This window comes from Myotis nattereri (assembly GCF_964212035.1).
Source record: "Myotis nattereri genome assembly, chromosome: 11".
Lineage (NCBI taxonomy): Eukaryota > Metazoa > Chordata > Mammalia > Chiroptera > Vespertilionidae > Myotis > Myotis nattereri.
The window spans coordinates 38,847,534-38,874,475 of record NC_138086.1 but is presented as its reverse complement, the minus strand read 5'-3'; the positions used below and the strand labels follow the sequence as shown (position 1 = coordinate 38,874,475).

The 26,942-nt window shown below is 34.9% G+C and overlaps 1 protein-coding gene across 1 annotated transcript in view; it reads left to right on the top strand.

Moving 5' to 3' along the window:
• SEMA3E (semaphorin 3E) overlaps positions 1-26,942 on the top strand; it is a 220,421-nt gene that overhangs the window by 145,592 nt on the left and 47,887 nt on the right. Inside the window, exon 5 of the mRNA XM_081101912.1 lies at positions 23,322-23,415. Coding sequence (XP_080958038.1) covers positions 23,322-23,415 — 94 coding nt within the window. The remainder of the gene's footprint in view (positions 1-23,321; positions 23,416-26,942) is intronic.

Here is a 26,942-nt window from a genome sequence, read left to right as displayed (position 1 = left end):
TAGAAACTACGTGTATTTGTCAAGTAAGAGGATATGACCACTTAGCTTCTTGGAGTTAGGATATCTCTGATACCTTCGTCTTTTATCCGAATGTTGCTTTTTCCTTGACCTTCTTTACCCTTTTCTTGAAAAAGTTTTGCAGTTTTTTCTTGGAAGTGGGGTGGGCAGGTTCATTTTGAGGATTTGTAGGGCTTCATCTCTCCCCCAGACCCCTGCAATCACCCGCAGGTTAAAGAAGCACAAATCTCTCCCAGGTTCAGCTGTCATTCTAAAGTGACGCTACACTCTCAGTGCATGTGTTTGGGGAATTTGAGAGTTCTTTTTTTTCTCAGGTTTGACAAAACTGGTTCCTTCTCCCTGCAAGATATTAATACTCTGCGTGGTTTAAAGTTCCCAGTAGTTCATCCATAGTACTTGGGGGCTCATGGAGATCCTTAATAGCTAGTTTTGCTGTAGGCATTGTCAATGATCTTTTGGTTTTGCATTTCTACTTGTTTCGTATGGTTTTCTGGGAGAATTTATAGAGAATAGAATATATGCCTCTGTTGCTATCCTGTCTGACATCTTAGGGTACCTTTTAAATAGTAAAATGCTATACAAATATAAAAGTACTACATAAAATACTACAAGTTTATGTCTACCTCTAATTTACTCACCATTCAAAGAAAATAGAAATTATGTGTTGAATGTCGAGGCTGAGAAAAAAAAAAGGTTCAGGTATAAAATATATATTTCTAGAGAACTGACAAAGGTCTTGAACTCCTGCAAAATTAAAGTCATTTTTAATACTTAGCCATTGAAGTTTCTCTTAGAACACAATGATATTAACACAATGATATTAGCATGTTACTATTTGTATTAGATTTCTATGTTGCAAAGCAAATACCCAAAAACAACACAGGTTTACTATCTCAGTCTCTGCGGGTCAGGATTCTAGGCACTGTTTAGCTGACCCCACTGTCTCAAGGCTGAAATCAAGGTATTTCTTTTTTAAAAAATCTTTTTTGGTGAAAGTATTATGGATGTCCCCCCACTTTTGCCCTTTGCCCCCCTTCACCCAGCTCCTGCCCCACCCCAGGCCTTCACTGCACTATTGTCTGTGTCCATGGGTTATGCATATATGCATATAAGTTCTTTGGTTAATCTCTTCCCGCCCCCAACCCTTCCCTCTGAGATTCAACAGTCAATATCCCATGCTTCCATGTCTCTGAAATCAAGGTACTTCATAGACTGTGATCTTTCTGGACCTCAGAGCCATAGTCTAAGTTCTTGTGGTTGTTGAGAGAATTTAGATCCTAGCAGTTGTAGAATTTAAGTCCCTGTTTTCTTAATGTCATCCAGGATCTGCTCTTGCTCTCAGAGGCCACCTGCAGTTCTTGTCACGTGGCCCTATAACAACATGGCAGCAGACTTCTTCAAGGCCAGCAAAAGAATCTGCCTTTCCGATGTACTATGAGGAAGTCATTTAACATTATTTAATAAGAACAACTATAATTCAGCCACCATATAAAGTACTAAAATCTAGAGAGTGATTTCTCACCCTATTGGATTTGTAGGGCCCACCTGGACATCTCTATGTGGAGTGGGAATCTTGAGTGCCATTAGCATTCTGCCTGCAATACTATCCTTTACCTATCTTACAAATGAAAGGAGGATTGGATTAGTACTAGTGTTTTAAGAGAGTGTTTCTTGGGGTGCAAGGCAACCACACAAGGTGAAGGGTAGAAAATGAAATCATTCTTTTCTAAATTTGCTCATGGCTCTTAAAAGGATCCTACATTCATAACACTTTCAACAATAAAAATTAAAAAAATATAATAAAATGAAAAATAAAAAGAATGCTACATTCCTCCATGCAAGAATCATAAAGATTATGGGATATTAATCTTGGGCCACCTCCAGAATTTGTCTAACCAAAGATGGAAAAATTTGATTATGCTTGAGGGCATAAGCATTTAACTATAAATTACTGCCATATTTAATTAGTATAGGGTATATTTTTCTCAGTGTATTTTAATTTAAAGCCTATTTTAATCAATTTTTAAATATGTTGAATATATTACTCATGCAAAGGAGCTTGGCACCAAAGATAAGCAATAATTCACTTTTTTGATTTTCAGTCATGGTTTTGACACAAGTTTCCTCTAGTGCAGAAAGTAGCAGCTCAGCTATTTAAGTTGGAATATTATCAGCTGTACAATCATAAGATTTCATATATACCCCAATCCAGGATAAAATCCCTTTGAAAATATGTTGGAAACTATACCCAAATAATGTTCTTACCAAGTCAGTTCACATTTCTACTTTATATACTAGAAATGGTGTATTTTGTAGTTGTGTATGTATTCACTAGTTAAATATTTTGTAATGTGCAGTCAAAGATGACTATTTATACATAATAGGATTTTTGCCTTTTAGAGTCATATATTTTTTCATACTATCCCATAGATCCTTTAGAGTTTGAACCTTTTATTTTCAATAAATTTTGAAAATACCTTTTCAGGCAATCACACCTAAGTATACAAAATTGATTGAAATATACATGTTATAAATATATAAATTTTATCAGATATATTTTCCTCAAAGGTACTTAATATTTGCTTCTTAGTAGATAAACTTAGTGCCTTAACCAGCTTGGCTCAGTAGATAGAGCGTCAGCCTGCGGACTCAAGGATCCCAGGTTTGATTCCAGTCAAGGGCATGTACCTTGGTTGTGGGCACATCCCCAGTAGAGGGTGTGCAGGAGGCAGCTAATCGATGTTTCTCTCTCATCGATGTTTCTTCCTCTCTGTAAAAAAACAAAAAAATGTATTTTCTTAAAAAAACTTAGTTTCTTCTTATAGTACAGAGTAAAAATTTCATTGGGATAGCCAATAAAACTAGTAACAGTTACAGGAGGTTTAAAAAGTAACCTAGCAGGGCCCTGGCCAGTGTTGCCAAGTGGTTAGAGCATTGGCCCGTGCACCAAAGGGTCTCGGGTATACCTGGGTAGCAGGTTTGATCCCAGACCTTCAGTCAGGTGCTTGAGGGAGGCAACCAATGGATGTTTCTGTTTCACATCAATGTTTCTCTCTCTCTCTCTCTCTCTCTCTCTCTCTCTCTCTCTCTCTCTTCTCTTCTCTCTCTTCTCTCTCACTTCCTCCCACTTTCTCTAAAAATCAATGGGGGGGGGGAGAAGTAACACATCAGAGTTTTATGACTGATATTAGTATTTCTTTTCACAACAGAGATTAATATGCCGTGCACTTAATAGTCTGTTTTTCCCAAAGAAATACTCATATCTTGATTTCAAAAATTTTGTTTAATGTCAACTTTTGCCACACCTAGCTTTGAAACCTATGCAATTCCAAATATTTCCAGGTTTCTTCTTTTAATAGGTTTATGTTAGGTCCATGTTTGTTTATGCCTGTTTAGCTGTAATGACCTATAAAAAGGTTTAAAAATGTTAAAAGTAATAGTTTTTAAATAATTGTGTAAAAATCTAGGTGGCTGTTAGCCATTTAAATAGAATAAATATACAAAAATTTACATTGAGTATTTAGCAATATTTATACTCTCAGATAATTTTTATATATTAAATATGCTTATAGTTAACAAAAATATCCAGATGATAATTTGCACCAAGATAATTTTATAAACCTTATAAGTTACCTGTTTTAAAGGGTAACTCTGGTCTGTAATTTTCTGATCCATTTATGTGAAAATAATATATAGAAATGTTTTATGTTTTTCAAATCTTCGCAATATTTCTATTCTCATTTCAAATAAGTGATTAAAAGATAAAATGTATCACCCTATGAAATCAGGTTTATATTTTCTTTGCCCTCAGCCTATGAGTTTTTCATTCTGCAGATCGGGTGTTTATATGTATTTTTGATTAGAAATATAATGGAAATTATGATCAATGGAAATAGAAACTACCGGACAGCAATACTCTTTTTTTTTAGGCAGGGAAAATGGAGATATTTTATTCATTGAGATATATAGTGAATGTTAAATGTGCAAGAGGAAGTTATTTACACTAATGTAGTAGCTACCTAAAAAAGACAATATATCAGTAGCCCTTTAAAAAAGAAGACAAAAACTTTTGAGTTGGTAAAGAAGGCTTAGAAGACTGAAATTGAACCAATATTTTTAGAGAAATGATATATCTTGTCCATTGCGCACTCAGCCATTTGTTACATTGTTGTTTTTATGCTTTCTTTACTGCAAATGAAAAGAATGTTTTTCAGTGCAGGTGATAGAAAAGGCAGTGCTATAATCCCCGGGCATTGGGAGGTGAGCATGACTTTCTCCACATCTTGCAGTCTGTCATTTTTGTGGTTTTTAAAACCCCTCGGGTTATTTAAAAGTGGCCTCAGTACAGAGGGATTATTCCTCCACGTTTTTCTCTCCTGTCAATCTTAATAGTGAAAGCTGGTGGCAGGAACTGGTGCTGGGAAGGAAAACAGGATTCCTTGTCCTGGTTTTTGTCTAACAATAATTATATGAAAGCTCTTGGAAAGGCAGGCTGCTTAACACACTTCACTTACAGCTCCCTTTTACGGTGTGTGTGTGTGTGCGCGCGCGCGTGCGAGCATGCTTCTGTGTAAAAAGCCTTGCTCTCCAGCAAGGTGCCTGTGAGATAAGAGAAGGTGAAGAGAGAAATCAGGTGATACTGTGTTGCTGAGCAACTTTCCTGTTGGCCACTGGGGAATGAGGGACCAGGAGAGGCTTACTGGTAGTCGGGCCAGACCTGTAACTAATTAAAGCAGCTCAGATCCTTAGGGAGCAGTGAGCTCTGCTATGAGGGTTTTGTTTTTTTACTTAAAATTTTGAAACAAAATATGAAAGTGCTCCAGTACCACTTTTTGCCCACTTCTTCCATGGCACTCCTTTGTTAATAATCTGATGTTTATTTTTTGAAATATGTGCATGTTTGTGTAATAATAATAAAATGTTAACAGTCTATCTGAGGTTCTTATTTTAATGATTTTTATTCAGAAATACTACATGGGCATATGTTAGGGCATAATAATCCTATCTCATTCACTTAAATGGCTGCATAGTATTTCTTAATAAGAATGAACCATAATATGTAATCAAGTGATTTATTTTTAATGACTAATCCTGAGGGTACAGTGAAGCAGAGAATGAGTCTGATGCTTGAGTTCTTGAGCATCTAAAGGGCAAATGAGATGCTCATCAATGTAGACCCATAAGCATTCATGTCTCCAGTTTGATCAGATGTTATAAACTAGCACCATATGCCTGATTCAGCTCACAAATGTGCTTTGTTTGTCACAGACAGAATTTCCTGTTTGTTTTCTCCTATAGAGCCTACATTTGAAAACTGGTTGGTTTCACATAGTAGATTGTGATTTCCATGGGACCGATGTGAAAAGAATCAGTTGGTGCTAAGTAGCTGCTGCTGGACTCCTCAATAGGGGGCATGTGATGAACAACATTCCACAGTCCCCATCACAGCACAATGCAGGCTTACACCAGCCTCTGCCAGTTTGCCATCTCCGCCTGGTCCTGACAGGCATTTGCATCTGTTCCTCAAGCACTAGAAAGGTTATGAACTTCCTCAAAACCCTTAAGTGCTTAGAATCTAGCAGTTAGTCAATAAGCATAGTATGAATGAGTCAGCAAGTAAAGTAATGAATGAATGAATGAGTGTTGTTACAGTGATACTTTAATGTAGACCTCTAAGATTCTAACAAATTCAAATTAAGAAATTGGTTAAAATGTTTATAAGATAGAATTTATAAGTAACCTGTCACACACATAATTCTTTTAATTATGTAGATTTTGCCAACTCTTGAACAGGTTTGGTGATAACATAATAATAGATATTTATTTTTACTTGTCTGGTCTTTAGAACATAAATTGAGCAGCATAGCATAGAGAACAGAGACAGTCTTTAAGTACGTATTTTTTGGCAACTTATAAAATTCATACAGAAAATTATGCAGATCAAAAAAATGCACCTATGATTAGTTTTCACAAATTGAACACAATTATGTAATCAGCATCCAGATTAAGAAAGAAAACATCACTAGAACCCCAAAATCTCTTTCCCCCTTTAAAGTCACTATTCTTCCTATACAACCACTTTTCTGACTTCTATCACCATAAATTCGTGTGTCTCTTTTAAAATTTTACATAGATAGAATCACACAGCACGTATTTTGTGTAGGTGTGTGTGTGTCTAGCTTCTTTTGATTAATAATATAGTGAGAATAATCTATGTTGTGTGCAGTTATACTTCATGTATTCTCATTTCTGTGTAGTACTTTTTGTATAGATATATCTCAATTTATGCATATTTCTTTTGCTGATCACTTGGGTTGTTACAGCTTTTGTTCTGTTACTGTGGTGCTATGAACATTTTTGTGTGTGTCTTTCATTAGCATATGTACAAGTTTTTGCTTAGTATATTGTAGGAGTGGACATCCTATGTCATAGAGGATGCATATGTTCAGTTTTAGCAGATACTACTAAACCATTTTCCATTTATAGTAGCAATTTTATGTCTACCAGCAATGTATGAATGTTTTAGTTTCTCCATAGACAATACAGAGTATTGTCTTTTTTTTAAGTCATTTTGATGTGTGTGTAGGGGTATCATATTGTGCTTTTAGTTTTCATTTTCCTGATGACTAATAAGGTTGAGCGTATTTTTTAATATATTAATTAAGCCTTAGAAATTTTGAGTCATTTTGAGTTGTTGTCTTCTGTTGGCCATTTAAGAGCTGCTTGACATTTGCCAAATGGGGTTTGTTAGGAACTTTATGAAGAAGCAAATGTAAAATATCCTGTTGTGTTGAACATGGAGACAATATTCAGTAGAAGATAATTCCTATTGTTACCCCTTTCTTTTGCTTTTTGAAACTGTTAGACAATTTAAAACAAGGGTCAAAAATAAAATTGGAAAAAAATGATAGAAGAGAACAGTTGGATATATACGAAAATAGGAACAGGGAGGGAGAATAGAACCAATATTTACTATTTATGATATTGACCTTCTTATCAACAAAGTAAGTCTAGAGAAAATGTTGTGTTTTATAGTTCTCATTAGCAAGGACGAGTGGAGACATTAAGGCATAAGCTTTGGATTTAGGAATATCTGAGGTTTTATTTCTTCACTGTAACTTAACTAGATATTTTACAAAGATTTCAATAACATTGACTTCATAGAGTCAATAGTGATAATGATATAAATATATGTAATATTTAAGTATAAAATATTTGAATATGAAAATATAAAATCATATATGAGTTAAAAATTTAGCCCACTAGTGACATAAGTACTCGATAAAAATTAACCACTTTTATCATTTCCGTATTTGAGCTGTGAGATATATTTTGATATAACTGTTTATATAAGGTATATTAACAAGATAATGGACAGTGATCACAACATAAGTTCATTACATAGAAAAAGCAGAGACTTTCTACATATGAACTTTTGTATCTCATGTCAATAATTTGTTACCATGGTTTAACATTTTCACAGTTATAATACTGGAACATCCAGATGATTTATTTTCCTCTTGTGATGGCAATTGAGTAATGGTGGATGTGTTATAGTAGCTACATTAGTCTGCTTTAAGTTGAAAATGATGTCAAATGAATTCAGTTTTTAAATGTTCTTTTGAAAGTAAGGAGAAATTTTGAAAAAATATTCCTTAGGATGTTAATAAATTTCTCTAACTCTAAAAATACATTTGACATTCATTGAAAATTAATGACTGTAAGGAGAAAACATGTTAACCTTGTTGGTCATTCTTGTTTTCAAGAATACTTTCACTAAGACATTTGAGTATCATTAGGTGATTAAAGAGTATTTGGTTCCATGCAAACTAACTTGAATTTTATTAGTGTGCTGAAATTAAATTAGTTAAAAATTCAATCACATGTTATACTATTGCTAATTCATGAACATGATATAGAACAGATGTACATAGTTAAATTTGGTGGTCTAATTAAAATATTGGCTTAACTAAAATGACATGCATTTTCAGTCTGGCAAATTGAATTTTATCAGGTTTTATTTTCCAAAGGCAAATTAAAATAAATTTTAAAGTAAGTAAACTATATTTTTCCTTATTTATTGTATTAACTTTTAAAATTCTTCAATAACTGTATATAAATATTTCCCAGAAAACTTTATTTTGAGCATTTGCATAGATGAAACAGCTGGACAGAGGAAAATAAGAAGAGTATAGAAATTCAATAGGAATACAGGATTCTTGATGTGCTGTTCATCACCATCATTTTCCTACAAGAAAATGAGGAAAAGCAATATAACACATTCATGCAGAATGAAGTCCTTTTATCATCCTAACTAGAGGCCCGGTGCATGAATCTGTGCTCTAGTGGGGTCCTTCAGCCTGGCCTGCAGGATCAGGCTGAAACTGGCCTTCTGACATGCCCCGAGGGGTCCCGGATTGGGAGAGGGTGCAGGCCAGGCTGAGGGACCCCACCAGTGCACAATCAGGCCTGGGAGGGATACAGGAGGTTGGCCAGCTCTGCAGAGACCACGGGAGGTCTCCAGGGCATGTCCAGCCCGTCTTGCTCAGTCCCAATCAGTCAGACCCCAGCAGCAAGCTAACCTACCAGTTGGAACATCTGCCCCCTGGTGGTTACTGCACATCATAGTGACTCGTTGACCAGTTGACTGTCTGCCCCCTGGTGGTCAGTGCACGTCATAGCGAGTGGTTTAGCAGCCTTAGCATATCATTAGCATATTACGCTTTGATTGGTTGAATAGCTGACCAGTTGACCGGACACTTAGCATATTAGGCTTTTATTATATAGGCTATTGGGGGAATATAATTTGGCAAGGCACTTTGGTTGTTTCCACTCCTTGCCCCCTTTTATAACTGACTTTACATTCTAATTCAGCATTTTCTACACTGCCTCTTCAGTGCCATTGGAGAATATAAATACCCCAATCTCTCTCTCTCTCTCTCTCTCTCTCTCTCTCTCTCTCTCTCTCTCTCTTAAATATCTTTTCTCTTTTACACTGGATTACTCCAAGTAAAAGAAGTTTCTGTGTCAACCTTTCCATTTTCTCCAACAATAGCCTTCCTTCTTCTAAGATTAAAATATTAAATATTGTTTTATATGTCTATACATATCTGAAACATTTGTTAGATTTTGGTAGTCTATATATATTGATCACTATATAGATTCAGTTTTATTTATGGAATAAAATTTTGGACCACAATTAATAAGCTGTAGCCTCATCATCATTCACCCTCTTCAGGAAAGTCTGTTTTTCTCTCAAATCTCCCATTTTCTCATTTGTAAAACGAGATGAAGGCATCTTCTAAATCTAAAATTCGATATCAATGAAGTAACAGTGTATACTTCACAGTCTTATTGTAAGAATTAAATCATCTCAATAATAATCTTCATAAATATAACACCGTCTATTGAATACATTCCATGTGCTTTCATGCTCATAACTTCCCACAAGGGAAGAGTTATTGCTTTCATATCACAAAAGAGGAAAATTAAAAGAGGTTACCTTGCTTCTTAAAGCTGTACACTAAGTGGCCAAACTTGGGCTGCATTGTCCAAGGCCAAATTCTTTCCATTATATGCACAGATACATTAGGGCATTTTATAAACTATGAAGTGCCATATAAAGAAATTAATGGTGATGGTAATAATTGTGTCTATGCAGGCATCTTCTGAATGAATCTATGCCTTCCACTATTCTTCCACTCTTTCCTCTAAACTTGATCATCCTCCTCAGCTGTCTGTAGACATCTTCCTATTCTCTCAGTTCATCCATCTCTCCAAATTTTACTCCCTTCTTGACATAATGGAGACCTCACTGCAGTGATATTTATAAAACATCACTACAAACTACTTTTTTCTTTGTATATTCACCTTTATGATTTACTAACCCTGGTTCATTTGAATCTTTTGCTTTCTCTACCGCTACTCCCAAACTACTGCCTATAATTAGAGACAATTAAGGGTTGTTGGTTGTCACCATTGTTATTTAGCCACTTACATGTAGTCAATCATATTTTTAGTCCTTTGTAAACTCTCCTCCAATTTTCCAAGGTAAAATAATGTAGCGAAAAGTATACAGGCTTTGAAACTGGACAGATGAAATTTCAAATATGGGTTCTGTTCCCCACTACCTGTGTGACTTTGGGTCAATTATTAACATTTTTAGATTTCAGTTTCCTCATCTGTAAACTTAAGTCTCTATTTTAATATAAAGCTTGCCAAAGTTGTATGGATTTTCTGAGATATGCTATCTGGGGAAGCAGATGCCCTAAGGACTGGTACATAGTAATGCACACTCAGTGTTAACACCCCCCCCCCATCCCCCATATTGTCTCCAGTGTTGAGTTCCTAGTTCTTAACTCTCAGCATTTGAAATGACTTTCTATTAGAAAAGCAAATGGAGGACATAAAGTAAAAACCCACAGCCCTCCCTCCCTCTTTTTACTTCTCAATTTGAATATTTGATGCTATTCTTTCACTGTCTCAGATACAGACACCACTGGACTCTTGTCTCCAAGATTACTTATTCCATCTATGCCCTTTGTCATCTCTTTTCTTCTTCATTAGATTAATCTGCCACATGTTTTCTCTCTCTCCTTTCATCACACAAAAATTTTTAGACGTCTTTATTCTAAAAAGAAAAATTACAAACCAAAAATTTAGCCTCACCTCTATTTGCTCTATAAGCTTCTTCCTTATTTTGCTAACTCTAGAATTTCCCATGAATTTTCCTATAAATGTTTTCACAGCATAGTCTGTATTTGCCATTTCCAATTCCTCAACTTTCACTGTTCTTCTATTGCTCTTGACTGTCTAGTTGCCAAATAAGTATCTCTTTAACTCCTCAACTAATGATACTTCTCTGCAGCATTTGGTGGTATAGTTTTTATATAGAAGCTGTTCTCTTTTAGTTTTTAGGACCATTATGTTTTAAATAGTTTTAAAGTTCTGAACAGTCTGCCTTTCCAACCCTTTAATTTTGATGATGCAGAAATTCTCTGCTTGGTGAACTTTCCTTCAGTGCCAGCTTTCCTTGATGTTCTTATTGATTCATGTGGCGTTCTCTATTATCTACTTGCTGGCTCAAAAATCTTAGCGTAGTCTTCACCTCCATCTAGCACTCTACATTCGTATTTCCTATACCTATTGGAAATCATCCATAAAATAACTTCCTAGAGACATCGTAAGAAAACAATTTATTTAATAATAAAATTTTTAAAATTCAGATTGACAAAAAAAGAGGAGGTAGATTCTACACTACCTTCATGATTCCCCTTACTCTAAGAAACCAAGGAGGCAATCACAAGATACTGTGTTCTCTCACTTGCTATGTCTTTGCTCTTACTGATCTTTTACTTAAAACACACACACACACACACACACACACACCAAAAAAACAAAAAACAAACTCATCTGTATTCTCTGCTTGAAAAATCCTAACTCATTTTTCAAGACTGAGCTCATACATCATCTCCTCTGTGTGCTTATCTCAGCTGCCACCTGGTAAAGTTAATTACTTTCTCTTTGCATTTTCATCATACTTAAAAACAAACTTTAATTATGATTTATAATTTCTATATGAATACCGGAGTGTCTCTAAGGAAGAGACTGCCGTTTCTATGTCTGTTTCATCATGGCCCAACATAATCCTGATGGTAGTCACTGAAATCATTCACTAAAAAGATATGAGCACATGTAACAGGCTCATCTTTTTTTTTATGGTCACCTGAGAATATTTCCCCCTGAATTTTAGAGAGACTGAAAGGGAGGGGGAGAGACACACAGAGAGAAACATCATGTGAGAGAGACACATCAATTGGTTGCCTCTCGCATGTGCCCTGACTTGGGGCCAGGGATCCAGCCTGCAATGGAGGTACATGCCCTTGACCGGAATTGAACCTGGGACCCTTCAGTCTGTGGGTTGATGCGGAGCTAAACTGGCTAGGGCCCATCATTTTACTTAACCTAATTCTTTGTAACATACTATCTGCCAGATCTTCATCTATTTTCTGAATTTAAATGAGTCTATAAAAGTTGTTTCTGAAAAGAATCTAGTGTTGGGTTGACTTTTTAAATTCAAAATTAGGTATGATCAAACATTTAAACATTAAACTTATTTGAATATTTTTATCAATGTTTATTGATAACTCAAGATCACATATATACCTGCATATGTATAAGTATATATATATATATATATATATATATATATATATATATTTCCAGCTTCTGGACTAATTAATTTTGACTGTTTCTCCTTTTCTACTACTAAGTTCTTAATCATCATTTAGATTTTTACCTTTTATATAATCTCTATAGTGAACTGCTTTGATTTCAGTTCCAGGAATCTTCCTGAACCTCAGTTGGCATCAATTGTAGACTATTTCTACCCGAGGCTGTCCAAGTAAACTTTTTTTTTTAGCTGGAATTAGCAAGCCTTCTTTATTCTAAGGACTGGTACATAGTAATGGGGCTAAATTGGAGAAGGCAGCAGCTAGTCTGTTTTTTATGGCTCTGCTATGACCTATGCCAGTTTATATCAGCACTTTTTTTGGTGTGATGATACCTTTACCTTGCATACTTTTTCTGTCCTAAGTGGGCCCCCAAAGGGCTCTTAATTGGGTTTTTGTTATAAACTGTAGTCCAGCCTTTGGGGCCTGCTTCTAGTTTTGCTTCCTTCCTTAATCCAGTACCCTTCCTCCATGAGGAGGAACACCACTACCCTGCTCAGTCCCTGTGGTGTTCTTCAGGGTGAGGTGCCTGCTGGACCAAACCCCTCTAGCATCTGGCTGCTGCTTTCCATTTGGCCAGCGGCAGCACAGGAGCCCGAGGGCATATGGGATGTACTGTACTCCAGACCGTGCAGTGTGCTGCTTCCTCACACCCTTTCCTCTCCCCATGCACTGGCTGCGGGCTGTGGGGTGGCCATCCAGTGAGCCACCCACCCGTGACACCTTACCAGCAGGCTACCGTCTGCAGAGGGAGGCCTAGTCAACTCCAAGTTTCCGCTGATGCCCTGTGCACAGGGACTTTCTGTGTGTGCCCAGGGTCGTCCCGCTGGCCTGGGGACAGGGCACTAGCTCTGACTGGGCAACACCACGAGCTTCTCCACCATTCAGTGGCAGGCAGCACACAGTCTTCAATGAGACCTGAATCTCCCTCCCAGTCTGTCCTTCCTCAGCTCCAGTTCATCTTTATCCTTGCTCTCCTATCATCACTTTGTAGTAAGTGGCCCCTGTTTAACTCACTGTAGGGTAATTTGTCTCTTGATTGGATCCAGATTTATACAGATAATAACATATTCCCTCTACCTCTTAAGAACCAACTACTTGCTGATTTTCTATTGAAATTACTAAAAGGACTTTACCAAAGTGAAAACTTGTATCAGCGTATACTGCTAAGGAGGAGAGGGCTACCAAATGCTAGGAAGTCCAAGGACATTTTGTCAGCTAAGATGCCACCAGATTAGAGGAAGGTGCTTAGGATCAAATAGCACTGCTTGATGATCGTACGCACTGCAGAGAAGTTCCTGGCAGATTCTCAGGACCTTGCCAGGAACATCTGGCGAGTAATGACAACGCGTTACTTACATGATATAGAGGCCGGCCTAAACATAAAGTTGCGTGCAAAAAGGCTATAAAACAAACAAAGACATTCAAGAAACTGAACCCCAGTGTAGCAGCTTTGGCAAACACAAGAAGAAAGAAGAAAAGTAAACAAAACCTGTGTTAATGGTGTTTTCTTTCAGGACTTTCTGTAGGACCCCATTTTTCTCCCCTCACGTGACCAAATCCCAGTTGAGATAATACAAATTTTACATCAGCTAAATATGTGAAAGGACAAAAGTGACAGCAGTCAAGGGGACACTGTGATAGTTAAGTGGAGGATGCTTACCTTGTTTCAAGACAAAAACCAGCTGGTGGACACCTCTTCACTACAGTGGCATCTACATTAAAATCAGTGACTGTTTGGGGCTAAAGAAAAGTTTCTGTAGCTAAAATATCATAGCACTGGGGATTAAAACGTATTTTTAAAAGAAATGGAGAAAGAATGTAAGATTTGTTTGACACCCAAGTAAAACTCAACATAAGCTCTATGAAATAAGATATCAAAAATGTGACAAAGACTGGAAGGAAATATAGCTTCAACAGTGGTTGTCCCTTAATAGTAGGATTATGAAAAATCATTATTCTCAGCTTTTATATTTATATAGTCTACATTTTCCTCTTTAATGATATATTGACTTAATATGTAAATAATGATATTATTTCAGTCATTTCTAGTCATACAAGTCATTGCCTTCTTCTTTATAAGGAATTCAAAATACAGAGACAGCTTTTTCCCCCCCAATAATTTTCCAACTTCAGTCCCTTCCCCAGACTAAATTACCACTAGCATTTTGGATTGTGTCTTTTAGACCTTTCTCTTTCTGGAAAGAAACAACCTAAACTGATGATAGTGGTTCATAGATAAACATCTACATCTACATCTATGTATATCTCTATCTTTCTATTATCCATGATAATGCCACACCTGTAGGCTTAATCCCAGTCTCCTCCTGACTGTGTAATGTAGAGCAAGTCAGTCCTCCTCTTCCTGCCTGAGCTTGTTCCAGTACTTCGTGTATAGGGGTGTTGCGAGGATTGGATTCATATCAGCAAAGCGCCTACAGTAGTGGCTGGTAAGTAGTAAAAGTTATATAATTGTCAGCTATCAGCATCACCACCAGCAGCAGCGTTGTCATCATCTGATTTCTTTATCTTCTCCATTGGCATCAACTATTGCCATCACATGTCCTTTCACAAATCTGAATTCCTAGTCCTAACATTTTTTTTTTTTTATCTCCTATATTGCCTTTCTGGTATTCCCTGTTATTTAAAAAGTATCCAAATTTGTTAGTCAAACACATTCTTAATGAAATTTATCATGTTTCCTTAAGCACCTTTCCTTTCATTCCTTTTCACTGTGCTCCCTACTGCAACCTAGCTTTTCTCTAAGTTGAGTCAGTGGTGAAATCCTTTCAGCTGTATCTTTAAATTAACTTTCCAATCCATTCCCGCTCTGTTCCTCCTGCCAGAACCATTGTTATCCCTGAATACCGCCACTAACTTCCTTACAGTTTTCATTGCTCTTCAATCCAGCTATTTCTCTGCTGTCAAATGAACCTTGTGAAACAATAGGTCTTTTTAAAGCATTCATGATTTACCCCTGCACATCGACTGAAAGAAGTCTAAATGCCTTATCTCCGAAAGCCAGTGTCCTTCACAGTCTGGCTCTAATGTACTTCCTCAGTCTTCTCTCCCTCCCGCTTATTAAACTTCCCCTGTACAAGTCTGGTTGCAGTCAGTCAGAGCTACTCACTTCTTTTTCCCCCAAGCCCTTCATCTAAGCCTTGAATGAAATGTTTTGTTCTAACTCTAAAATGCCCTCTTATAGGAGAGTGGGTAAGAAACTGGCATTAGATCTTCCCATTGCTAGCTGTGTGACTTTGACTAAGTTTAATATTGCTGAGCTTCGAAACTTTACTTGTAAAATGAGGATAAACTTATCTGTCTCATGAGGTTGTAGTAAAAATAAATAAACAACTAAATAATGTTTTTAGCACAATACTTCAGCTGTAGTGTTCCTAATATGAAGCTCAATCCACTGATTTTTGGTTTTCTTAAGAAAAACATCCCAGAATATCACCATTGTCTCTCTCAACCCAGACTATTCTACCCCCAAAACTAGAATTAGGTTCTAATTTCCTCTTCTCCTCATTCTGTGTAGCTCATTATAAGACTTTTCACATTGAGGTACTCATTGTACTAATTGTATTTCCCTACCTGGAGTCCAGAAGACACAATTCCTGTCCTGTGATGTTTTTTGGAGCATCACTACCTTTAAATACATAACTTAAAGATTTTTCATAAACAATAAGAACATTTGGGTAACTATTTTGTAGCTTGTTAAGTGCTCTTCTGAAATGAATTATGATCTTTGCAGCATCTAACACAGCGCTGTTCACACAGGACTACAGCGTACACTGAATTGAAGTGCACACTGAATGATGTCATACGGAGCTTATGTTAGGTACTGTTTATTCTGCATTCTGCTGTCTTTGGTCATGTGGCCCTCATCAAACATGCTGGTTGTCTCTTAATTTTATTATAGTTCTAACTTATTCTATATGTACAGGCATGAGCCTCCAGAATAATCATACAAAAACATGCTAAGATATGTGTGCATCCCTTTTTACTTTTGTGTGATAAGCTAATTTTTATGGTTTGATAAAGGGAGGACTGAGATGCAAGAAGAAGGGTGGAGCACACAATGTCATACTGAGGACCAGGTCAGGGGGCGGGGTTTCCCATTTCAAGTATCCAGCAGATTAGACTGGCCAATATAAAATCAGAAAGGGTTTAATTATTATCAGCTTGGAAAATAATTCTGGAATACTCATCTCTAACTACATAGGTTACTACAGTGCAGATACATTTCTTTATAAGCATATTTACTCTTTCCATGAGAAAAAGCCGGGAATCACATAGCCCAGACTCCTCTGATAACCATGAAAGACATTGTACCGTAACCCTATTTTCCATAATTGCCTCTGTTGATACTACTTAACTCCAAGAGCTGTATGGTCCCAGCCAGGGGGGAATGGCAAATCATTTGTTACAACAAGTGTCCTTTCCCTTGCAGCTGTCCAGTTCTCACTGTGCAGATGGTGGGTTTATTTTTCCTTTTACCACCAATTCTTTACTTCTCACACAGGACTGTGAACCTTTGTGATCATGTATGACTCAGTCAGTAGTAAGAACACTCATAGAATTGAGTTTTCAAATGTGTCCAAGTGAAAGGGAACAAGGACACAGAAATGAGGGATAGCTCTGAAGGCTGTCTGCATATTAAAGAGGCGCTATGACTTCCTTCCCATGAAAAGTAGACATTCATAGTTTTATAAAAAGCTGCTTTGTCCTCAAAGAAGAATTTTGATTCTTGTTTCATTGTGTGTGGTCAGAATAACAGTGAAAATAGTCAAACCCAGGGGAGGTAGACAGGAAAAGCAGTACAGAAGAGAAGTCTCCATCATAAAGCTAACTTGAGTCAGTATGGTCCATTTCTTGCCATGTGTAAATGTCTAAAGACCTCCATTCTTCAGTTAAATTTTTGTATACATAAGTAACATGTATACAAAAGTATACATAAATATTTGTTCATTATTTCTAGCATTCTCCTATTTAATATTTTAATATTAAATAAATATTAATTTAATGGTAAATAATGTCATATTAATATCTCATTTAATATTTTGCATAGTAAATGCTTAATTTTATTATATACATATAGATTATTATATATACAAATAAAATATCTATATCATATATTTTTATCTACGAAACAGGAACATTTCAATTCAACTGCTTATTGGACATGCTGTGCCAGTTATTTTATCATACAGTATATATAGGAAATCAGAAGTTTACATTGAACAAGTGTTTACTACTACCGCTTTTTGTTCTACAAATTCACCCTAAAATATCTGTACTTGATAGCATGTTCACAACTGTTCAAAAAATAGGCATACATAGTTATATTCACTAAAATTTTTGGCATTTTATTAACCAGGAACTGAAATTATGAAATCTAGACTGTGATGCCAATTACTGCACAACTTTATTTTTGTCAGCCTTCTTTCATATACTTCTGCTTTGAATAGTGTATCATTTATGTAAAGAGATTCCAAGTAAGCAACTCGAGTAATTTGTTATGAAATGTTGCTTTAGTCTCACTATGAGTTGTAAATTTAAAGTTGGAATAACTAGGTAGTCCAGAAAGGGATTAACTATATGTGATGAATTTTCTATCACATTAAACTTGACTTTTTACAAAATCAAACACCGATGATTATAAGGTAAATGAATCAAATCAGTACCCATGCTATAATTATAAGAAGATTGGGTGTGCTCATCTTTCAAATAATTAAAATACATATCTTAATCTTAGAACCAGATATTTATTATAATATGATATTTTCTAATATGGCCTTAAAGGATATTTCTAAATAATTTTGCCAGCATTAGCTGTTTATATTCTTGGGCTTGTTTAGGCTTATTTTGATCCCTTTCAGTTATTATTCTTAGTGATTAAGAAATTGTCTCATCCTTGGAAAGTAGATACTTCTTCAAGTTGGCATCTTAGCCTTTGTGATATAACCCTAATAGTTTTGACAGCTTTCTAGAATGAAAAGATATTTCTATCTTACTTTATACATCTATGGCCTTACAACATTTAAAAATTTTATTTTGTTGTCTTTCCTTGATTTGTATGAGTTCATTATAAAGTAAGCAAAAAAGAAAGCCTTGGTTTTTATTTGAGTGGGGAAAAAATTTTGTTTTTCCCTGTAGTATTTTTTTCTTTAAAATTTTGTCATAATATTTATCACTCTTTATTTTATGTCTTCCAGATTTTATTTATGATTTTAAAAGGCCTTTTTTCCCAGGAGTATATACAAAATTTTTATACCTTTTTCTATTCCTCATATAATTCTATTTCTTATGTTTAAATTGTTGATTGATCTGAAATTTGTTTACAGGGCTAGAGGACATGAGGTAACAAACTTTTTTTACAGATGGCACTCCAGTTGTCCAAACACCCATTTATTGAATAATCCACCATTTATCCATAGTTCTTTGAAATTCTATCCATATTAATGTACACTCTTATACCATATTGGCTTCTTATAATATAGAGCAAGATTTTAAAGTTAATTGTGGAACAACAAAAACAAAATGTTGAATGAAATCAACGTTATGCACCATTGGGTTTTATGTGAAACCCAGTATCAAATCCTTGGATTTTTAAAAGATCAGTTTTCTTTTCATATATGGTTATGTCTTATATTCAAATTTTCTAGTTCTTGTAGTTTTTCAATGGCCTTTAATCTTCATTTCTTTCTATGATTCTCACAATAGTCATAGGAGATACCAGCATAAAAATATTATTTCTTCTTTGTTATAACTCATGAAATTGAGGTTAAAAGAGGTTAGTTATGGCATTTAACTAAGATCAAATCTGAACCTTTCTTATCTCCATTTTGGATTAACTCTCTTTGTAAAACATCTTGACCCTTATTCTAATTCTTATTACTATTCCTATTCTCATTGTCCTTCTTTATCTTCCTTTGACCTTTTACCAGTTTAAGAGAAAATAGTATGAAAGACCTAATTTTATTTCTGCCATTGAAATAATGTATTTGTCTAATTCAATTCTTAAAATTTAGTTACTAGATATTGAAGTATAGTTATTAGATTGATTAATGAAAAAACTTAGACTGCTATAAATTATTTTTAGTGACCTGTTCATTTTGACTTTGCTATTTGTTAAATTAGCAATTAAAAGGCTTCTTTGCTTAATTTTTATGGGGTTTAAATTAAGTAGTATGGATCATGCTTCTTAAATTCAATATTGACTGGATACTTAGCACATATAGGCTTCTTGAGTGTTTGTTGAATTATTCATATGAACATAATCACAGTGCAGTGGGGGATAATGCAGCAAAGATACATAGAATAGTCCATGAGAGAAGTTTTGCCTGGAGGAGTCTTGGAGAATATCTGTAAAATAATTTTTCAACATCATTTTCTCATTAAGTAGGAGTTAGTGTTGTAGAGCATAGGAAGATTGAATTCACTTTTCCCAAAGGGACAATGTAGTTAAAGTGCTGTGGGTATTATCATGTATTGAACTTTTAAAGAAAATCTATCAGATTGTGCTACTGATTGGATGGTGGGACTCATCAAGAGTGCTTTCTAAATTTTAAAGCATTAACAAATAAAGTGTATTATTTTTAGAGAAAATATGTGAAAACAAAAGAAATTAAAATGCAAAACGATTACTAACAACTTTATCCCCTTTTTGTACTTTTCCCCCTCTTTGTTTATTCAGTGTTTATGACATGTTTCAGATATTTTTTAATAAATGTTTTTATTGTTTGCCATAAAAAAGTGAAATAAAAAACAAATGGTAAAGAAAAAGGAGACATATGTAAAACTTTAGACAAAAATAAAAGAAGCAAATCATATTCAAAATTTAATTGTGATACAGATTATTAAATAGCTATTCAATTAAGAATTAAAGTGCATATTATGGCCCTAGCCAGTTTGGATCAGTGGATAGAGTGTCGGCCTGTGAACAGAAGGGTCCTGGGTTTGATTCCAGTCAAGGGCATGTACCTTTGTTGCAGGCTCCTCCTCTGCCCAGGCCCTGGTTGGAGCTTGTGTAGGAGGCAACCAATCAATGTGTTTCTCTCACATCAATGTTTTTCTCTGTCTTTCCCTCTGTCTTCTACTTTTTCTAAAAATCAATGGAAAAATATCCTCGGGTGAGGATTAAAAAGAATAATAATAAAAAAGGGGGATAGTATGGTTATTTATTCTAGACATTTATGTACCAAAACTGCATCTTTGTTTTGTTTTCATTGTTGACAGATATATGTGTATGAGCCTTGTGTATTTAACTTTTTCTCTAATCATTAGAAATAGCTAATATAATAGGTGATTATTTGTTTTTTAGTATTTGTAATGCTCTAATGTACTTTTGACATCCTACAGATGGGAAATTCTCATTTTGTTTAACTGGTATTTAACACCTGACATACAGGGACTCACACCTAGGAAAATAACTTACAATAGGCTTGCTGAGTTCTGAGGACTTTCCTTAAGGCCTAAAGGGAAAATTCTCCCGGGAAGATATACCATTTATTCTTTACAAACATTTTTTTTTTCCTGAAAAGCACATGTGTCTGTGAACATTTGTAACCTAGATGTCCTGCTTTCTCTCAAGCACAGGAGGATCTATTGAAAAATGTCTCCATATCACACCGAAACAAAAAGTACAGCCCACGCTGTTAATGCTAGTGATGTCTTGTAAATTTAAGCCACATAACTCAGGCAGAAATTCCAGCTGTTAAAACACAGATAATGGGAAGCCAGTGTAAGTCGTGACCAGCATTCTCAATAGGGTTAAACACCAACATTACACAGTATTTGAACCATAAACTCGATTCCTTTGGGGTCATTGACAGTGTCATCATGCCTCAGGTTTTCTGGTTGGTTTGGTTGCTAAATCCCACTTCATGGAAGAAAATTATATTACTCGCATTTTAGTATTTTATTGGATTGTGTACTAAATTATATACTGCATTTAAGACCACATTGAACTTTCAAAATAATGTGAGAAACTTTAGATTTGAATTTGTAGTTAATTTCGAAGTTATCTTGATCTATGCAAAATAAAGCAATAAAAGTTTGGAATTTGCCTGCTTTCCATCATAGTATCAGTGCTACTCAGCATGGTAAATATTTTCTTTGTACTTCTTTTTAACAATGTTCACACCTCAGTTGACTAAAGTTGCAGAAATAATCTATTGAGTCCTAAGAATTAAGGTGGATTGGATCAGTGTGTCTTTCTGTCATATGCAACTTAATGAGGTAAAGAAAGCCTCTGTTCTAAAATAATGCAACAAAAGCTAAAAAAAAAAAAAAAAAAAAAAAGATGTTCAGTATTTCCCTTAAAAAGCTTTATATCCAAGCATTTGGACATTTAACTATATTAGAACATATGTATACCTTATCTATTTTTCCAAATGTTTATATAGTGACAGTGACAAGCAATTGTTATATTCCTAGACTTGATCCTTCCTCCTCTGTGTAATGCTATGGGTCTGTTTCCCAAATTTAATGAAAGCCCTTCAGCATAGGTATTAGCTGGGTAGGCCAATAATTATATCTCATTTGAACAAACGTTTTCTTGTCATGTCATTACACATTTTTATCTGTATGGAAGTGAACACAAAAATGGCTCAAATGATTTTTTTGGATTCTTGCACTCTACTAATTTATGTAAAGTGTCTAAATAGGTAACACTTGTTTTTTGCTTAAAATATCAGTTTAGTCACTCTAGGTCAAGAGGACATATCTGTTCTATAGGCTGTGGTTCAATTCCAAGGATATGTCTGGAGGGTTACAGGGGTCAGGTGAACACTGCATTTACCAGAAAGGCTTTGGAAAGGCAGATATCATCGAGAGAAAGAGGAAAGCATGTCCAGTAAGAATGGTGACATAAGGATAGAAACAATAAAGTGGGGTAATGGGGTGGCTAGGAAAGATCAAGTTTGTGAGAAGTGCGTGCAATTCCTGGAGGTTACTCAGGAATCTAGGATTGTTTATAGGTTTATGATTCACATATGGGAAAGGCTACTCATCTATGCCACAATGGGCAGCGTCACCAATATTCTATTGCAAAGTGCAATTAGCCCTTGAGTAGCCCAGGCTTGAACTGCACGGGCCCACCTATACCTGGATTTCTTTTAAAAATCAAGCACCAACTGTATTTTTGACTTGTGGTTGGGAATCTGTGGATGCAGAGGACTGACTATAGTTCTATGGAGATTTTCAACTGCATGGAGGCCCCAAACCCCATGTTTTTCAAGGATCAACTGTAATTTTTTCCGACCAGATTTTCAATATTAAATGTTATTGTCACTTTCCAAAGCTGAATTTCTTTTATCCAAACCATCTATAGCACAATGAATGGAGAGTAACTATAAAAAAATCTTCTACTGAAAATTTTGAAATCTGAGAACATTCCAAGAAAATTTCTGTGGTTATGTGCTTGCAATAGGAACCAATAAAATAGTAGTTTTTCATGGAACTATTGATTTCAATACCTCATTTGTGTAAAGCCAGACTGAAATATTGCTCATAGTGTGACATTTATTTATATTAATATATTCAAACAATTATGCACTAATCATTCTCTAAATTATTAAGTTTTAGATGTCTATACAAAGAATATGTGATGAAGAATACAAATGATTGTAAATAAATATTTCAGATTATTGATGGAAATTTTTATTAACTTCCTTTACAGACTATTTGAAAAAAAATCAATAATGGTCTTGTGGAATAAAAGCCCATTTCCATGTTTATCACTGAATCTTCTTCTCAGTAACCTTTTTTCAGCAGGTTTTCATCCCTTTGGAATATTCAACTGACACTTCTCAGAATAACTAATACTGTCTGATCAAGTGATAAAAACTACTAATTTCATTCATTTCATCACCTGCATACATTTTAGGAGGAGTGAGAAAACCCATATATGACTGCAAAACCATGCATTTATTTATAAAGTTTGTTCCTAAATAACTTGATGTTACTGTCCAGTGCCCTATTTACAGTACCTGTTTTGTAAATAATTAAGGTTAATATGTTTATTGAAGCAATTCTTATTAAAGTTGGTATTTTTGGTTTTCTTTCAAGGATCCCCTGTTTCACCTGGAATCACACAGGTCTGAGAGAGGAAGGGGCAGGTGTCCTTTTGATCCCAACTCCTCCTTCATCTCCACTTTAATTGGTAACTATTGCTGCAGCAGACATCAGATGCTAGTCTTACCGATTTTGAAACTTCAGTTGTATTCTTTTGGTATTTCCTTGTGCATGTTGCTTTGTCATATCTATCTGTTTGTGCTGGGAGGGATGATATTAAATTTCAAGTCATGCTAACTTGAGCTAATTTGACTGTAAAAATAAGTGCAACAGCTTTGAAGTATGGGTGTTTCATTCTGAAAACACAAATTGTCACTTAACACCTGATATAAGATATTTTGTATTGTACCATGTATTGTTCAAAATTCAATTATATGAATATTTTATAGAAGTTTAGCTAAATAAACTATTTTAACTTATGTTAATTCTTTATATTTTAGTTTTTCCATGATTTTATTGGAACTTTTAATAGTCTTTTCTTGGTGCCTTCCTCTGTTTCAGTAGAATTCAACAGAAAGTCATCCTAATTGAAAACTTCAAAGTTATTTATAAAAATTACTGTTAATTTAGAGTGTAAGCAATAGAAGTCGACCAGCTCAAATGACCACTAATGTCCACATTGGAATAATAGAATAAGCTGGCCGTGTCTGTAGATTTCAGTTTGATTCAATTTAATTCGATGAAGAACCTTACTTAAGACACAGCACAATACTATTTTTTTTCTCTTATACTATTTGGGGTTTAAAGTGGCACACTTCTTAAAAACTGCAGCATTATGATGGTACAGACAGATGGATGAGTTCCCAGTTGTAAGACTGAAGAGGATGGTCCCTGACATGTAACATGGGTGCTATTAGGGATCATTCTGATTTTACAGTGTTGAAAGGTTCTGACGTAGGTATAGAACGACGTACAAATTCCTATTATGTCATTTGCAACACTTAGAGTTACATGCTAATGTAAGGCCAGCCTATTTTCAGAAAATGAGAATGTATAAAAAACATGTAGAGACTTCCTATTTGAAATAAATGGTAAAACTGAACACCCCCCCCCCCCACTGATGATTAATCAAAATATGTTATGCTTGATTTAGAGCTGATATAGATGTTTCTGTGCATTCTACAGACTTTGTGTTGTCTGAACTTATCCCAGACAATTGATTTTGATGGGCTTTCTATATCACTTCCTACATTTCTCCATCTTATGTTAGCCTTAATTAATACGGAAAGTTTCATTTATTCCAGCTTCACAATTTGAAAGGGCTATAAGATGAGAATTTCACATAATAATTAAGTTCTTCAGAGGCTTGAATAAAGAGATGTGATATTTTTAAAGAATATAAAATTGTAAATAAAACATTTATAAGATATATTGAGTTCCTCTATTAACCTCTGCGTGTGTGTGTGCATGTGTGGTATGTGTAAGTAAACATATTGAAGAAGGGAGGTTTATAGTATGGGGATAGTGTTTCCTACATCAATTCAGACTTAGTAGGAATCAAAACCATAGGAATGAGAATGCCAGATCCGTAAATATGAGAAATTCCTAGTAGATTAGCAGCATATAATTAATTTCATGCATTTGATAGACTCATACAACTTTTCCTAATGTTTTATTGATTTCTAGCTGCAGCTATTTAAGATTTGAATGTCTGAATGAAAGAGACTATCGCATTTCTTTTACCATACAATATCTTGTACAGAAAAGACCTCCTATAAATATTGACTGAATGGAACACTCACTGGGGTTCCTAAAGAAGCGAACAAACAAAATAAATTTTAGGATATTACTTATAAGAATGCTACAAATGGTATTGAAAGTCAAAAGTTAGACAGGGAGTAACGTGGGGATAAGGACACATATGTAATAACTTAATCAATAAAAGAATTTTTTTAAAAAGTTACACAGCAATTGTATAGTGAAAGATTAGAACATCATTTGTTTTTAATGATTTATTTAAATTGTTCAAAGTAATTTTTTTTCCCACCTTGCCACTCACCATTCAGACTCCCTGGAGCTTGTTTATGCGTGAAACAAGAAATTTAAAACCGAATTTTTTAAAGAGGGGAAATATTACTGCAGAGACTTTTCCAAGTGAGTTTCATGGAACTTCCAAATCGAATTACACTCTGCTGAAATGTGAAATGCTTACCGTCTGGGTGGCTGTTTCACTTATTCAGAAGAGAAATCAAATCAAAAGGGCCCTCCAAGCTAAACACGAACGTTATAGAATAATCCCTCCAAAGAGAAGAAGTAAAAATATAATTCTTCACGTTTTATCCACTAGCTTTCATCCCAACGTACCTCTGAGAGATCATTCACTCAGTGTGGAAATGCAGCAGCCACTGGGATGGAAACCTGATAACCTGTGTCAGCCAGCAACTCTTTAAAAAGAGAGGAAGTAGAAATAACTTACCTCATTGAAAAAGCAGCAGGAATTTGGGCTGGAAAAAAAAATGCAGCTACTTGTGTTGGAATTTGGCAAGCTCAAGGTAGCTTACTCTGACAGGGAAAGAATGCATTAAGGTGGTATTTTCTGACCACACGTGTTCGCTGCTGATGGGTTAGGACAAGACGCTAGCAAAAGGATGACCATCTTGAGACCATAGCTCCTTCTTTGTTTCTTTGTTAGTCATAGGTCAAACTTAGCATATAATGCCTGCTCACATTAAGATATACTTTCATGATAAGAAAAAAAAAGAAAACACAACAACTTGAATTTGTAACAAAACTCATAAAACTACCAGGGCTCTCAACAAAAAAAAATGTGCTTGCAAATCAAAGACATTCTTATAATTTCTTAACTTTAGATACATTTTGTATTTCACTTCCTTTAGATTCCATTGACATAGAATAAAATCTTCCTGGAAAATTGAATATAGAATGAAGATTATTTGCTAGGTGAAACAAGTTAACCAATACATTTTCATTAAACTTGTAATTTATTAGTAAAATGTTAATAACTTGTAATGATTCTATGTGAAACAGAAGTTAAAGAGTAAAACAAGCTCCTTATTGAGCTATGTTCTGTATGTTCAGAAAGCAATCAAAATGAAAAATGAAATCATCTATTAATTAGGGTTACTCATCAAAATTCACTCAGTATTAATATAATTTATTTTAGTGGCATATAAGTTCATATCCTAGGAGTAATATTTCTAAATGTTTAACCACATTTATCCCTACTGTGATTACTAATAGTATACTTAAAGTAGTTTTAAGTATACAAGATAGTAGAACCTGGTTTGTAAAAGATTGTTGAAACAATGAATATTTAGTAAATGAATTGCTACATCACTTGCCTATACCTTTCAAATCATCCAAAGATACTTAGTATTTTACTTGGTACTAAATTGGTAGGTTTGGTAACTCACAATATTAAAATTCAGGAGACATTTTCTGTATGTTATATGTTATTTTGGCCAGAAGGAAAGATAATAGCTGACTCTTTTAATCAATGATGTATGATGCATTATTGCAATAGCCTCCTTTTTATGTTGATAACATCTATGGTAACTTTATGATTTCTCTTATATTTTGCCTTGTCCATTCTATTACCATGTTTTTAATGCATTTCATTCTGAGTCAGATTGTATTGTCAGTTCCAGGCATAAC